The sequence below is a fragment of the Protopterus annectens genome, chromosome 15.part0 (assembly GCF_019279795.1).
Source record: "Protopterus annectens isolate FY-2018-M chromosome 15.part0, PAN1.0, whole genome shotgun sequence".
Lineage (NCBI taxonomy): Eukaryota > Metazoa > Chordata > Ceratodontiformes > Protopteridae > Protopterus > Protopterus annectens.
The window spans coordinates 73,439,875-73,456,958 of record NC_056749.1 but is presented as its reverse complement, the minus strand read 5'-3'; the positions used below and the strand labels follow the sequence as shown (position 1 = coordinate 73,456,958).

Genomic DNA, 17,084 nt, shown 5'->3' with positions numbered 1-17,084 from the left:
AGCCATAAAGAATCAGGAGACAAAGGCCGAAAAATAGGGATACTTTTTAAATATTGCTGTTACAAACTTAGAAAGTTGACAGAATAACAAGTGTTGCATTAGCATGGATTTTCTGAAGGGTACGAAGTCTGAAACTCAAATGTCTGTCATTATTTTTCTAACTCCAACCCACAACAATTTGCCAATAGTTTGCCAGAAAACTGCAATTTTATGAAAAACAGACCGAAATATGAGGCAAAAATATGGACATTCTTTGAAAATCTATACAGTCGAGAGGAATCTAAAATCCTAAAGCTCTACCACAGTATAAACAAAACCTATATTTTGACCACTTAAGGGCACTTAGGAGTCACTAAAGAAGACATGCTTGGTAACATTCAAGGTGAAAGTAGAGGGCAGCAGAGTCTAGGATGGATATTCTGCACTGGTGAAGTAATAAACACTGAACTTGTGTGCACATAAAAAGTTGTCAACAGACAGGTCTGGTGTGCTAAAGTCCTTGAGATCATGAAGATTATGACTTAACTCAACTGAAACAATGGGATCATGAAGAGTACGACTTAACTCGACCGAAACAATGGGATCATGAAGAGTACGACTTAACTCAACCGAAACAATGGGATCATGAAGAGTACAACTTAACTCGACCGAAACAATGGGATCATGAAGAGTATGACTTAACTCAACCGAAACAATGGGATCATGAAGAGTACGACTTAACTCGACCGAAACAATGGGATCATGAAGAGTACAACTTAACTCGACCGAAACAATGGGATCATGAAGAGTACGACTTAACTCGACATAAACAATGGGATCATGAAGAGTACAACTTAACTCAGCTGAAACAATGGGATCATGAAGAGTATGACTTAACTCGACCAAAGCAGTGGGATCATGAAGAGTACGACTTAACTCGATCAAAACAGTGGGATCATGAAGAGTACGAATTAACTCGACTGAAACAATTCTTGGCAGCATAAAGTATTGTGTTTCTCAGTTCCAGTTTTGTTGGGTATTAGGATAAAGTCAGAGAAAACAGTTACATTTGCAGGAACATGAAGGTTTTGTTAACCCATGACTACATAGTAGCTCCAATGCAGCAGCAACAAACAGAGTGGATTCATCCCAGTTCTGGAGAAACACTAAAGGGCATTATTATCTCAGGAGGTGTGACTAGAAATGATGGAGTCAGGTCTGCTCTACAATATTTCAAATCCAATACCACATTCAGGAATAAAATAGCTTCATCTTATCCTTTTGTTAATCCATGATATAGTCCTGAAGAATTTTAAAGGCCCGACTTTGTTGTACAGTGTACTCTGAGCAAACTCTCCCCTCATGAACAAAAGTCAGAGGTGGTGAGGGGTTCACTTGTTCACTATTCCCTATAATTTGTGAAGGGAAACTAGTGAAAATGAATCGGTGTTATTTATAATCACACCAGTGTTATTTCAGGGAACCAGCAAACTAGATTATAATGTTTTTATTATAACTCCAACTATTTTAAAGTTTTAGCACTTCAATGGAAGCAGCTTGAGGTTCAGAAAATTCAGTAAGATTCAAATAACTTAAAACATTTCAGTGTTTACCAGTAATGCTTCCTAATGCCTTAGAAATGCTCATGATTCTTTTCATTACTTAATTCTAAATGTGTTATTTGTTTTCTTGTCTTAGCCTGGGTCAGTAATATTGTAGAGTGGATAACACGCACTGTTCCTGAAGGACAAATAATTGGTGCAGACCCCTTCACCTTTTCTATCGGTGAGTACAGCTTCTATACCACCTTCTCTCGATGCCTGAATAAAATAAAGGTATGTGATTTATAGTTTAACAAAAGGGATATAGAGGCATTAATGTGTTAACAACTGCATATGGCATGAGATAGAAATGGTACATGCCTACAGAGGATGACTTATCGGAAAGAAAAAAATCTGTGTGCATATGTCAGTATTGCTGCATGGATATGTTTGCAAAATAGTGCTCAAAGTAGCATTTTTGTGGATAAAGCATTGTGTGTGACTATTTTATTAATTCTTAACATACATATTTAATCTTAAACCATAAATCAGTCCTACTGCAGCTATAACTAGTCCCTCAATGTTTTACGTTTAGAATACAGTGCTCCTACTCCTACAACTAGAGTTCCGCAGTGTTCTACACCTAGAACTAGAGTCTCTCTGTTTTACAGCTAGAATACAGAGTCAATGCTCTTACTGCTACAACTAGAGTTCCTCAGTGTTCTGCAGCTAGAACCAGTTTTTCAGTGTTTTGCAGCTAGAATAAGGTTAGTGCTCCTATTGCTAGAACTAAAGTCTTTCAGTGTTTTGCAGCTAGAATACAGTTAGTGCTCTGCTCCTACTGCTAGAACTAGATTCTGTCAGTGATCTACACCTAGAACTAGAGTCTGTCTGTTTTACAGCTAGAATACAGAGTCAATGCTCTTACTGCTAGAACTAGAGTTCATCAGTGTTCTGCAGCTAGAACTAGAGACTCTCAGTGTTTTACAGCTAGAATACAGTCAGTGCTCCTACTGCTACAACTAGAGTTCCTCAGTGTTCTACACCTAGAACTAGAGTCTCTCTGTTTTACAGCTAGAATACAGAGTCAATCCTCTTACTGCTACAACTAGAGTTCCTCAGTGTTCTGCAGCTAGAACCAAAGTCTTTCAGTGTTTTGCAGCTAGAATACAGTTAGTGCTCCTATTGCTAGAACTAAAGTCTTTCAGTGTTTTGCAGCTAGAATACAGTTAGTGCTCTGCTCCTACTGCTAGAACTAGATTCTGTCAGTGATCTACACCTAGAACTAGATTCTGTCAGTGTTCTACAGCTAGAATACAGAGTCAGTGCTTCTACTGACAGATCTGGAGTCTTCCAGTGTTCTATAGTCAGAAAACAGAGTCGGTGCTACTATTGCTAGAACAAAGAGACAATCATAAACATTTTTACCCATCTTTACATTGATGAGAAATTTCATCTGGGCACTAAAAGTGAAGCTAAACAAAACAGCAACTGAAAAACAAATTATTTATGTTTATATCATAGTCTTTTTTTCTTACACACTAAAATATATGAGTAATTATATATTGTAAAATTCACTGTGACAGTAGGGTGACACAAAGGTGCATGTCTTATGATTGCTGCCTCCAACAGAATGTGTCTTCACTTTGGTTCTAGGCTGAGGTGCCCTCATTGTGGACTGTGCATATTCCCCTCCTCATGTTGCCTTCCTCTGAGGCAAAGCAATTCACACCTTTTCTTCACCTATTAGATTGACTATCATAGGGTGAAGAATCCTGCTCCCCTACCCCTACATACTACCCAGCATGCATTTCCACTACTGCATGCTAACAAATACTCTTTTAATATTGTTCCTCTACATCACCCACAACTCTACCACTCTCCACATATATCATGTCAAACCCATTCTTTTTCCAACATTTCCTATATCCACATGTAACCCTCTATTCCACACCTTCTCTGACGTCTGCTCACAACTATATAATAACTCTACCTGTCTGCTTGCCTCTTTCAAACAGTTACACACCAACTGTCCTAACTCCCCTGCATCCTGACACCGTAAACTGACAAACAAATTAAGACAGGTCTTGTTACACTCCACCACAGATATAAAACTGCATGCTTACATATATCCCAGCCCAGGTCCCAATAACACCCCCCTCCACTTCACACACCTAAACTCACTGTTCTTTCTCCCACTCACACTCCCATCCCTACCCCCTACCCCTAAAACCTCCAACTTTGACGTCCTATTCACCAATTTCAACCTTCGTAGTATAATGAATAAAGCCAATCAATTCCAAGCCACCTTAGCCACCTACTCCCCTGACATAGCAATAATAACAGAAACCTGGCTAAAACCTCACATCAAGAACAATGAGGTCACCCCACATGGATATAACATTATCAGACTGGACAGACCAAATGAAAGAGGCAGAGGGGTAGCTGTACTATTCAAGGACAACCTCAAAGTTGAACAGCAACAAATGCTCCCCACCAAACCTACCCAACTCTGAGTCTCTAACCACTCATCTTGAAATAAACCCAAACAAAACAATAGTTATCATAGCTTCCTATCTTCCTCCAGGCAACAACTTACCCATCATTGAAAACCTGCTTTCTTGGGCTTCTAGCAAGTTCAGCCAGTAAACAATTATACTAGGTGACTTCAACCTAAATTGGCAATCCTGAACATCCAAAAACACATCTAATTTCCTCAATCTCTACAATTTCACCTGATTATAAACTGTCCAACCTGCACTGACAAATAGACAATCCACAGTTGACTGGATACTAACCAACAAACCTAACCTCAACTACATTTCAGGTTACCTCCCAGACTCCCTGAGTGACCACTCACCTATCTTTCTATACAGAAAACATGTTCACATGCAAAACTCCATCTCCTACAAATATATCTGCTACAAAAAAATTTCTCCTCCACAACGTTTAACCAAATTCTGCAACACTGTGATTGGACACCTCTCAAGTATCTTCAGCTACAGCTAGCAGTTAACTTCTTCAACTCTACCTTCCTTAACATCCTCAATAACCTAGCTCCCACTAGGAAAGTTCACCCAAAGTCCAAACCCTTACCCTGGTTAACCAAAGAAATCAAACTATTAATCAAACAAAGGGACAGAGCCTGGTCTGCCTACAAATCCACCAGAAACATACCTGACCTCACTACTTACAACTACGTAATCATACAAAAAAATCAAATCAAAGCAGACAAACTGTTGTATTTCATAACATGCCGACAACAAAATCTTAATAACCCCTGTAAATTCTGGGCAAACATTAACTATCTCCTATGCCCAGGTCACTGCCCTACCCCAACCCCAACCCCAGTAACATCCAACAACTCTGACCCCATCGCAACTCAAATCAACTCCCACTTCATAAACTCCATAACCTCCCTACTAGGCAACACACCTAATGCCCCATTCACTCTTCCCACCCCTCCTCCTGATGATTCTAAATATTTCTCATTTACTCCCATTCAGACAAGCTACATAAAATCACTCCTTACTAAACTGAAACCCTGCTGTCTGACAGCTGATCAGCTCTCAAACAAATTTCTACAAATCAAGCCCCATCTATTGCCTACCCCATATCTTTACTGATTAATCCCTGGATTGCTGAACATTATTTATTATTTATTTATTTATTTGAAGTTTGTTTGCCAGGATGGTCCATTGGGCCGAGTGAACCCATTTTCAATCGAGTCCTGGGGAGAAAAGCTCCATAGATACAATATCAGGTAAAAATATAAAATAAAGTAAAAAGTAAAAAATGCAATACAATAGCATAATATCAGGTAAAAATAAAATAAAGTAAAAAATACAATACAATAGTGTAATAGTTTGTAAAAGTGAATAGAAGAGTACATATAAGCATGTGAAAATGTTAATACAGCTGGAATGTGAAGCATAGTGACAATTCATATCAATTTACAAAATATATTTTTTTTTTTTTATTAAGGAATGTTAAATGAAGGCAATAGTTAGTAGGTATATGCAGAAGATATTAACTTAAGAGGTTATTTACAATGTGTGTTTTCCCACAGGGGATGTGATTGTAGACTGGAGAAGGTAAGGTAGTAGCTGGGGATGTTATGCAGGATGGAACATGAGCATTCCCAGAGAGATGATAAATGTGAGTGGAGGAGAGTTTTGAAGATGGAAAGGTTGCTGGTGCTGCGGATATGAGGTGTGAGTGAGTTCCAGAGACAGGCAAGGGAAAAAGAGAGTAAGAGTTTGCCTGCTGGACGGGCAGGTTTGTGGAGTTTAATTAGGTTCTGAGTATTGGTTCTTAGGGATCTGCTAGGTTGGTGCATGGTGAAGGTTGAGGCTTGTGAGGGGCAGAGTGAGGGCTTGAAAATGAGCTTATGAGCATGAGTTAGCTGAGTGTAGATAAGGTAGCTGGGAAGCTCTAGCCAGTTTAGTTTGTGGAGGACAGTGCAGTGATGGGAGGAGGATCTACGGCCAGTGGTGAATTTGGCAATTTTGTTTTGGTAAAGGATTTTAAGTTGGTTAAGAGTAGGGCCCCATAAAGGAGAGAAGGGATTAGATATGTGGTAGAGAGGAGGAATCTAGTGGATGGAGAGAGGAAGCGAATATGGCGATAGAACATACCAAGTTTGTGGTGTGTTTTTTTTAATATTTGTTTGTATGTGGGAATCAAAATTAAACTGATTATCAATGAGAGCTCCTAACAGTTTAGCACTGGAAACAACTTCTAGGAATGTGTTGTTGTGACTGGTTATAAGGAAAGAATTTATGTCGATAGATTCTTTTGGATGGGGTGAATATCATGAGTTAGTTTTTTGATGGATTTAGAGCTAGGTGGTTATCATGCATCCATTTTTCAGTTGTTGAGAAGGCATCTTGAGTTAGTTTTATAAGGGAGGGAATGGAGTTTGCAGCACAGATAATTGTAGAATCGTCTGCATATTGGACTATTTTAGCATTTGGGATATTGTGGTGGAAGTCGTTAATGAAGATGTTGAACAGTAGGGGCCCTAATATGGAACCTTGGGGTACACCAGTGACTGTGTTGAGGAATGAGGAGGTAATTTTCTTCCATTTAACAGATTGTTGCCTGTTGGCAAGGTAACTGGTAAATCAGCTGATACAGGAGGATGAAAGGTGTAGGTCAGAGAGTTTGGTCAGGAGTAGGAAGTGGAAGATGGTATTGAATGCCTTAGATAGGTCTAGGAGGAGGGTGGAGACAATGTGGTTAGAATCTCTGGCCTTATTTACAGTTTCAAGGAAGGAGAGTAGTGCAGTAGAGGTGCTGTGACCGGGTCTGAAACCATGTTCTGTTGGGGTTAGTAGGTGGCTGTTGGTGAGGTATGGTAGTAGTTGTATGTGAATGCATTTTTCAAGTAGTTTGGAGATGGGAGATAAGATGGCTATAGGTCTAAAGTTGGAGATGTTATTATTGTTACCTCCTTTGTGGAGGGGAATAATGTAGGCTTTTTTCAAAATTTGGGGTACATAACCTTCTTGGATTGACCTGTTTATAAGTATACAGATAGGGAAGGTGATGGCATCAACAGCTGTCTTTAGGAAGAAGTAAGGGATGTTATCAGGGGCATTAGAGCAAGGTTTTAATTTGAGAAGGAGTTTTTTTATGGTAGATACAGGTATGACTTTGAGAGAGAAGACAGGGATATGGGAGGAGGAAGAATCTGAGGAGGAAGGGGTGGTGGGAATTTTTGGTGGGTGAGTGGAATTGTTTGTGAATGATGATGTTAGTTTAGATATGGAGTCAATGAAGAAGCTGTTAAATTGGGAGGCTAGGATGGTATCAGAAATATTGTGATCAGGGTGTGGGTTTTCTTTTTTGCCAGGGTTGAAGAGGGAGGAGATACTGTCCCAGAATGTTTTTGGGTTGGTCTTGTGATTGTTTTGGAGGGTGATATTGTAGGATTTGCGGTCGGAAGTGATACGTTCCTTAACTTTGTTGCGGAGTATTTTGTATTCATTTAGGGTAGCTGGGGTTTTGTGTTTATAGTGGTTTTTCAATGCTTTATGCCACATCTCCGGAAAATATCCCACATCATCCCACTACATAAAGGTGATCCTTGCAAAGACCTAACCAACTTCCGCCCCATAGCCATTCCTTCCCCACTAGCTAAAATCTTAGAAAAGTGCATCCACAAACAACTGCTTAACCACCTCCTTAGCAAGAACCTCTTATCCAGTTCTCAGCACGTTTTCAGGCCTAAACACAGTACTTCAACTGCTCTAATCTCTTTTACCAACACCACCATTCACCATCCCTTAAATGAAGGCCAAGCTGTCTTCTCTATCTTTCTTGACACGTCTAAAGCCTTTGACACTGTTTCCCACCAACTACTTCTCATCAAACTCTCTACTTATGGCCTCAGTTCATCCTCACTATCCTGGTTTTTCAGCTATCTTTCCAATTATCAACAAGCTTCTAAATGGGAAAACACCATTTTCTCCCTACTCCCCACCTCTGTCAGCGTGCCCCAAGGCAGAATACTTGGTCCCCTCCTCTTTATCTTATTCACAAATGACCTGCACACTGCTACAAATCTAGCCACCATTGTCCAGTACGCTGATGATGCCACCCTTATATGCTCTGCCCCCTCCCACCTAGAACTCAAATCAAAAATACAATCAACTTTCCAAAATATAGAAAATACTTGTCTGAACATCAACTAATCATAAACCCTAATAAAACCAACTTAATCTTCAAACATAAAAAAATCCAAACTCTGTCAATCCATCCTATCTATTCTCTCCTCTAACGGAACAAAAATTGTACCCACAACTTATACTAAACTCCTAGGGGTTACTATTGTTGAGAATCTAACTTTTGAAAAACATTTCGCTCTGACAATAAAAAAAGTACACATCAAGCTTGGCACCCTATTTAGGGCCAGACCATATCTTACCCACAACGCCAGACTCGCCACTGCCAGATCTCACCTGCTTTCTTCCTTCCTCTATGGATCTCATATTCTCATTAATCTCTGTAAGACTGACCTAAACAAGCTAGAATCTTGCTACAACAAAATTGTCATATTTGCCTCAAATGCCCCACACAGGTCTCACCACTGTACTGTGCTCTTCCAATTAAACTGAATAAAACTCCCAAACCTTATAGCTCTCAACCAACTTATTATGACCCATAAGTTGATCTACCAACCCACAAACTGTCCTGCTCTCTCCAATCTTGTCCAGACTAGTCACAATCCCAGGCCCATTAGATCCTCCAATAAACCTATGCTGAAGGTTAACTACTCCCATAACCACTATGGTGACTGTTTCTACTCCAATAAAATCACCAAACTCTGGAACACCCTACCACAAACCATCACCAAAGACCCACACCCTCATGAGTTTAAAAAACTACTTCGTAACTGCCTAGCTATGCACTGGATCTGCTCCTGTCACACTCCTGGCTAACTCCATCCCCTCTAGGCCTCTCTATTTAATCTACATCCTATTACTACTACCTCTCTCAGATTACTACTATCTTGTCATTGTTCCTATTTTTTGTGCCACTGTAAATACAGTAATTTGTTGACTTTTGCAAAATTTCCAGACTGTATCTGCTATACATCACATGTAACATTTTAAATTGAGTAAGTTGCTATCTTTGTCTTCATACCATTGTTTTTATAATCTGTACTTAAGCCTATAACAGAATTCTTTGTGTGTTAGAATTTCTTATATGTAAATATTGTAACTGACAAGTATTTGTATTTGTACTGTTTAGTCTAGAGCTTTTCTCCCCAAGCCTCTGCTGAAAATAAGCTTTTGGTCCAGTCGGACTTGTCCTGGTTAACAAATGAAATAAATAAAATAAATATTTAGGAAATTGTTTTCCTGCAGTAATAAAAATACCTGCTTATAGATGCTTGCAATATTAATTGCTAAATTACCTACGGCTGTTTACAGTAGCTCTCTCGCTCTCAGTGTATGTTTGTGTGTGTGTGTGTGTGTGTGTGTGTGTGTGTGTGTGTGTGTGTCTGTCTGTCTGTCTGTTTATATTCTTTTATGTACTGTTTTTTTTTTACTCAAATGATTTTTATTTTGATGAAATAACACAATAATTTAATACATTTATATTCAATAACTATTTACAGTATTTACATTCAGCCTGACAAAAAGGATTCAGATAAAAACATTTGTAGTTAAATAATAAGTTAATATATAAACTATGATAGTTAGGAAGAGTTTGATTCCATCTGTAGGGTTATCAATCAAATTCAACACTTTCCTCCACGGACTATTAACCAATGGCTTAGGAAAAGTTTTTAACTCTTTAGTTCTTTTCTCCATTAGTATGCATTTCTTCAGTGATGATAGGAATTCCTCCATTGTGGGTGCTGCATTAGAGTTCCATCTTCTAGTTATACATTGTCTGGCTATTGCTAATATTGTCCACAACAAATACAGGTCATCTTTCTTCATATTATTACTATTAACAACATTCAACAAAATGAAGGGCTTTGTCAAAACAAATATATCTGTATAGCTAGCTTGAAGAAATGTGTTAATCTCATTCCAATATGGTTTAATATTAGTACAGTCATAAAAAGTATGAGACCAGTCAGCATTAGTGGACAGTTGACATCTGCAACATAACTTACTGTTTGAAGGGTTCATTTTTGAAAGTTTCTTAGGCGTCAAAAAGGATCTGTGTAGACATTTACAATGAAAAATCCTCCAGAATTGCATGCTGCTTGGACATGCACTAACCAGCTGTAACACTGAAAAAAGTAATTATCTGTAAATGAATGACTGTGTTTCATTGTTAATGATAGAAAACATCCCTGAAACTTCACATTTTCATTAAGAAAACCTGCCCTACTTTCCCTTATAGTTAAACTTATCATTCTGTCAAAAATGCCTTTGTTACTGTGAGTATGATAATGTGTGCGTGCGTGTTTGTGTGTGCTTGTCTGTCTGTAGAATGGTGGAAAATAATCATTTGTTCCAACAAAATATGATTTAACCTTGAAACTGTATTTCTTGGCAAACTTTTCATTCTCCGTACTCCGTTCCTTCAGGGTCAGGAAAAAAAAAAGAAACATGAAGGAGGAAAGCTGGCAACAACCTTTAGTGATTATTATTATTTATAAGGTTTGGATTTTTTATCTGTTATTTTAAGGGGGGATTAGAATGAGGTTGCTAATAATTATTTGATGGTTTTATACAATTGAACTGTTTCAGTGATTGGTTGGTTGGGAAAGTATGGGACTTGAAAGAGCTACTAGCTGAGAGAGGAAGTAAAATTGGAGTAGCAGATCCCGTTTGGCTTTCTTGAGATGTGTGCGTGTGGCGGGGTCTCAGAGAAGGCTTGGGGTGCTGCAAGCAAGAATTTCAAATAATACAACAGATGGATAAGGTTGCCTTACTGTTGCACCATGGCAAAATGTTTTAATAACAGAACTTGGCTGAAACGCATACTGCTAAAAGAAATCATCGCAATTGGAGATTTGGCCTTTGCCTCAAAGAGCAGTGACTTCATACCAGGGGTGTGTTTGGAGGATTTATCCCCAGAGAAAAGTAGTGTTTTGATAAAAACAAGTTGGTCACTTTGACTATGATTGACTCAGTTTTGATGAAATTGCTTTCAATAAACTGACATGGATCTTGTATATCAGGGATATTCAGAAAACTAGGACCACCAACAGCTGGGTGGTTACACTTTATATCAAGAAGCACTGAAAACACTAACAACAATATTAATATTCACTGGAGGTCATGGATAGCCACAACCACATCTGAAAACTAGCTGGTAAAATATGTTTAGTAATTAAAGGTACATATGAAAACGTATAGCATTTACAATAGTTTCCATAGATACAAGGATCCTTGCCAGGCTAATGTGAACCATACTGCAATGGAAGTCTGAAACAGATTCATGAGGGTGCCCAGATTAAGGAGGCTCCCTCTCTGACCTCTCATGCTTCTGAAAAGACACTTAACTGCACAATTCTATTCACAGTGATCCTAGGCAGCACTTAATGTTCAAAGCAGCCAAGAGCCACTTCCAGTTCACCTTCCTTCCATTCAAGCTGTCTGCCAAACACCTGGCCTCAATATCTGCATTCTTGATGGTAGAGGGATACATATTTTGCTATACATCAGCAACTGCCTAACCCAATGTCCATCTATGTTGCTGTTTTCTTTTAAACTGCTTCTGCTTTGAGATAGTTCTAAGCCATTCAATAACAGAGATAAGCAAATATTATTGATTTATTTGTTACATGTTTTAAAAGTCATTTAAACAATCTGTATCAGTTTTAGCTAAGCTCTTTAAACCTATATTAATAATTCCAGTAAATAACTACATTGCATTTTACCATTTAAGTTATCTGACCTCTTGCATTAAACCTTGTTCCTTTCTTGTGAAGGAAATGACAGTCAGGCTAGTTAAGGCAGTTCTAGGTCAAAATACAGTAAAGTTTAGAGTCTAAGAATTTCCCCACCCTCCCACTTGTATTCTTAAACCCAGAATATATCTTGATGTCTACCCTATTTTGGTTTACAAGTGAAGATGAATAGGTGGGGTGGTTTGTTTATATGCTTTATTACACAAAAACACATCAGGACAAAATATAAATGAACCAATTAACTGACAGACTACATAGACATGCATGCTTACATCTCAACAGCTTACTACAAAACGGCAGGCTCGCACATGCTCAGTATTTATACACATGTGCAAGCCCATGAAAATCTTCTTAAAGGTATACATACATACTGAGCTACATCCTCCCTCTTTAATGAACTGCCCACGATAAAATGACATCTGAAAAAGACATGCAATTATATACACAATAAGAAACAGACACAACATTCATGTCCTTGTGTCCAAGTTGCCATGTATCTGGAACATGGTCTGGAAATGTGGTCTGATTAAGTGATATAGCAATCAGAACTGGGTTTAACAACAGGGACAGTCATTAGTGAACAAACAGATTCTGGAGTTTTGGGATTCTTCTCAGGGACAGGGATATTTACTGGAACATCATCTGAAACTGGAACTCTGGATAATTCACACTGAGATTTAGAGTCTTTCTTGCAGGTATGATACTGCAATACCGGCTTGGATACTGGGACCAAACGTTTCCAGTTCTGCCTAAATTCTATTCCTTGTGATTCCACAATGTATAATCTTGGCTCTGGACATACACTTTTCATGACCCTAATCCAATCAAAACCTTTGGACTTCTGCATCCTCACTATCACCTCTTCTCATAATGGATTGAGGGGTTTGCTGGTTTTATAATAATAGGACTTCTGGGATAAGTATTTCTTCAACAGATGGGCTTTCATTGATCAGTTGTTCTTGACACATGGAACCAATAGATGATTGCTGATTGGTAATGTGTTTCTGGTTTGTCTCGACAGAAGTCTCTGTGCAGGTGAACCAAAATGTTTATCACAAGGAATATTTCTGTCAAGAGATTCAAGAAAACATCACTATTGTCTCATTTTGACTTCTCTAATAACTGTTTCACACTTTGAACTGTACGTTCTGCCAAATTATTTGACTGTGGGTACTCAGGGCTACTTGTAACATGAATAAAGTCCCACTCTTCAGCAAATCTCTTGAATTGCTGGCTTGTAAACTATGTACCATTGTCAGAAATAACTTTGTGCAGACGGCCATGGACTGCAAAATGATACTTCAGCTTAGTAATGACAGTACTGGATGCTAGATTTGGAAGTAGGTCAATGTCTAACTAATTTGAATAAGAATTTACTAACACCAAGTAATGTTGGCCATTCCAGTCGAAAATGTCTGTAGCTACTGTCAATCAAGGAAGTTCAGGAATCTGGTTTAGCTGAAGTGGTTCTTTCTCTTGATGTGGCTTAGTAATATTGCATACAGAACAAAGTGAAAGTACTCTCTCAATGTCCCTTGACATAGAAGACCAAAATACTAGTTCCTGGGTGGCCATGATACAAAATGATGAGATATTCTTGTTGTAACTACTCTGGAACAATCACTTTTGGACCTTTTATGATGGTACCACTGTCAAACAAAATCTCACCTCTGTAAGGAAAATAAAGTTGAGGTCTACTGGTAAGCAAGATTGCTTTGACGGCTATCCTCGACTGATAAAGTAGTTGAGCTTCTGAAGAACTGGATTTGAGTCTTTATGACTTCTAGCTCATCAAGATGTGTGAAAGAACAATTTCTCACTTCCATGACTTCAAAATCAAGTTTCTCTTTTTCATGCTGTTTAGTGGTATTTCTGGGTGATCTGGATAAAGTATCAGCAAGATAAAGAAATTTGCCTTTTCTGTAGAAAAGATTGAAATGATACTTTTGCAATTTCAACATCATGCGTTGCAATCTGGCAGAAGATGTATGCATAGGCTTTCTCAAAATAATGATTAGAGGTTGGTGATCTGTTTCAATCTGGATAGGTCTACCATAAATAAAATCATAGAACTTCAAACATGCAACCACAATTGTCAAGAGCTCTTAGCTCTTTCTCTATCTCAGCATACTGCATTTCAGTTTGGGTTCGAGTTCTGGATCCATAGGCTACTGGTCTACCCTCTTTAAGAATGCCTGCACCAAGACCAAACATAGAAGCATCACAAGAAAGAATAACTGGTTTGTGAACATCATAGTATCTGAGAGTTGGTGGACTGGCAGCTCTTTGTTTTAGGACATCAAATGCTCTTTGGTGTTGCTCTAACCATGACCAAGATACATCTTTGTGTGTCAGCACTCTAAGCGGTATTGAAAGTTGACTCAAGTCTGGAATGAACTTGCCTAGGTAGTTAACCATGCCAAGAAAATGTTGTAAGGCTTGAACATTGTCTGGAGCTGGCATCTTGAGAATTGCTGTTTGCTTGGAAGGATCTGGTCGTAAGCCTGAATTGCTAAATAAATGACCAACATAAGTTACTTCTCGTAGCCTAAACTTACAATTCTGAAGATTCAGCTTACAATTCACTTCACGTGCTCTTTCCAGAACTTTCTTTAGGGTTCTGTCATGCTCAGCTTCACCGTTACCTCCTACTAGAATATCATCTACTATAATAACACACGGATACCCAGAAAAAAAATGTCTCCATTGCATGCTAGAAGACTTCACTGGTAGAATTTATCTCAAATAGCATTCTCAAAAATCTGTACCTGCCAAAAGGAGTACTGAAAGTGGTTAGCAATGAAGATTTTTTGTCAAGCAAAATTTGCCAAAATGTACTCTTTGCATCCAAGACAGAAAGAACAGTGGAATTTGACATGAGAGCAGTGACTTCTTTGACTGTATGCATTGGATGATGAGGTCTTTTTAGTGCTTTGTTCAAATTTCATGGATCAATACATATTCTGATACCATCTGAGATTTGCTTATGCGTGACTGAGATAGGGGTGGGAGGTTGGCATAATGGTTAAGGTGTTTACCTTGCAAACACAAGGTGATTTTCAGATGGGGTAACTGGCTAGGCTTAAAATGGCCCACAAAGGAAGTTAGCTTAACACTAACCTATGTAACAAATGTATCTAACATACCCATTCAGTAGTTTCATCAAATGGACAAATTACGTCTTGCTGCACCATTTTATCTAGCTCAACTTTGACTCTGCTCTGCATAGCTACTGGAATGTTCTGGGCTGGTCTGACAACTGGGCTGACTTCAGGGTCTAACTTCATGGAATGCACAACTGGTAGTTTGCCCAGTTTGTCTTTGAAAAGATCAGAATAGGTAGAAAAAATACACTGGGCAAAATTAGAATAGTGGTCTTTTAAGCTTACATGGTGCATTTCCTTATTAAATAAAAGTAGTCCCATTTTCAAACTATCTTAGAAGCCCACCAATGACTGCATGTGTCATTTGACTATGTACAATTGCAAGTCATAGCTGTTGCCAGCAGAGTAACATGAAAGCATGACTGAGCCTTCGGTTTGAATTTCTTTACCACCCTAAACAACAAGCTTCACACACTTTGCCAAATACTCTAGCAAATGTTTCTGCAGACATAACATCGCACTTTGAACCTGTGTCAGCTTTAAGCTCTATGGGTCTTCCATTTATCTGAACTGTACAAAATACTTCATTCTTTGCCCATAAATCTACTGCATTGACTGTTTATTAAGGAAAGATACACCATCAACATAAAAAGTAGGGTCACAGCTTTCTAATTGATCAGCTTGTCTATGAATGTTCTTTTTTAATAAATGAATGAGCCTTAATTGACTTACAAAATCATTGGAAATGATTACACTTTTTACATGTGTGGCATTGCTGATCAAAAGCTAAGCACTTTTCTCTTGTAAATACATGATTACCACCACAATTATGACAGTTGACTTTGAGGCTAGGTGAGGGCACATGCTTTGAGTTTGCTGACTCACCTTTATGCTTCACTGAGATTGTGTGCACTCTGGAATTTGCCAGAAAGATATGGGGTTACCCAGGGACTGTTGCAGGTCTCCCCATAGCTGCCATGTGCTTGTGCCTGTTTCTTTTAACCACGTGCTGCATACTATCAACATTGGCCTTAGAAAATACTGGAATCATGCATTTCTCATTTGTAAGTCTATTTGTGTGATTTTCTGTGAGCTCATATATCTGACAAATCTCAGTGATGTTATTCAAAGTTAAATCACTGTCACAAAGCAGAATCTTTCTCACAGCATCATCTTTAATACCACACACAAGTCTGTCTTTTATCAACTCATCCCTTAAATTACCAAATCTGCACATTTTATTTCTCAAGTCAGTTATACATGCTGCAAAAGTTTCACCAGGCTTTTGATCCCTTGTATAAAATAAGTGTCTTTCCATTGTAATATTCATTTGGGGGTTACACATTTCTCTAAATTTATGTTTTAAGCACTCATGGTCTTCCCTTGACTCAACTGGTACCACTATATGATGGTTTTCTCCCTCTCCTACAAACACAGTGGGTGCATACACAAATGAATGCTCTCTTTCAGTGGCTTCCGAACCAGTTAAATTAAGCAGAATAATAATAATAATAAATAATGCCTTTGTACAGTCATCTTTATCAGAAATTGTAGCTTGTATGAAAATACTGTACTCTTGCTCAAACACTCTTAGGTTCTCTACAATATTATTATCAAAGACAAGTAGACCTGGTTTACGAAATCCTTCAGCCATGCCAACAAAGTATGCCCAAACACACTGAAAATATGGCCCTTGTAATTATGCATGAACATGCACATACAGCCAGTAGTTGTAATAATATTCAGATGTGTAATAAACCCTTTGAAATACTGTGATTTGTGAAATATGCTTTGAAATGGCTGTATTTTGTAAAATAACTGCACTGTAATACTGTGCAAACTTGTGAAAACATTGTACACTTTGAATACATTGAATCGCTTCAATTAATGTGAAAAAGTAGCACATAGTGAACAAATGCAGCCATTTTCATTATTTATACATTTTATGTGATTCAAAGATTATTTAAAACATCTCGTAACTATTTTGAATATTTTTATCAATATGTCACAGTTTCAGACATTTTGTTTAATTGGAAATTCATTTTGAGTGTTCTAAGTGATTCACCTTATATTCTT

General features: G+C 38.2%; 1 protein-coding gene across 1 annotated transcript in view; it reads left to right on the top strand.

Moving 5' to 3' along the window:
* Positions 1 to 17,084, top strand: part of XPNPEP2 (X-prolyl aminopeptidase 2) — a 983,740-nt gene that overhangs the window by 345,583 nt on the left and 621,073 nt on the right. Inside the window, exon 6 of the mRNA XM_044057066.1 lies at positions 1,678 to 1,764. Coding sequence (XP_043913001.1) covers positions 1,678 to 1,764 — 87 coding nt within the window. The remainder of the gene's footprint in view (positions 1 to 1,677; positions 1,765 to 17,084) is intronic.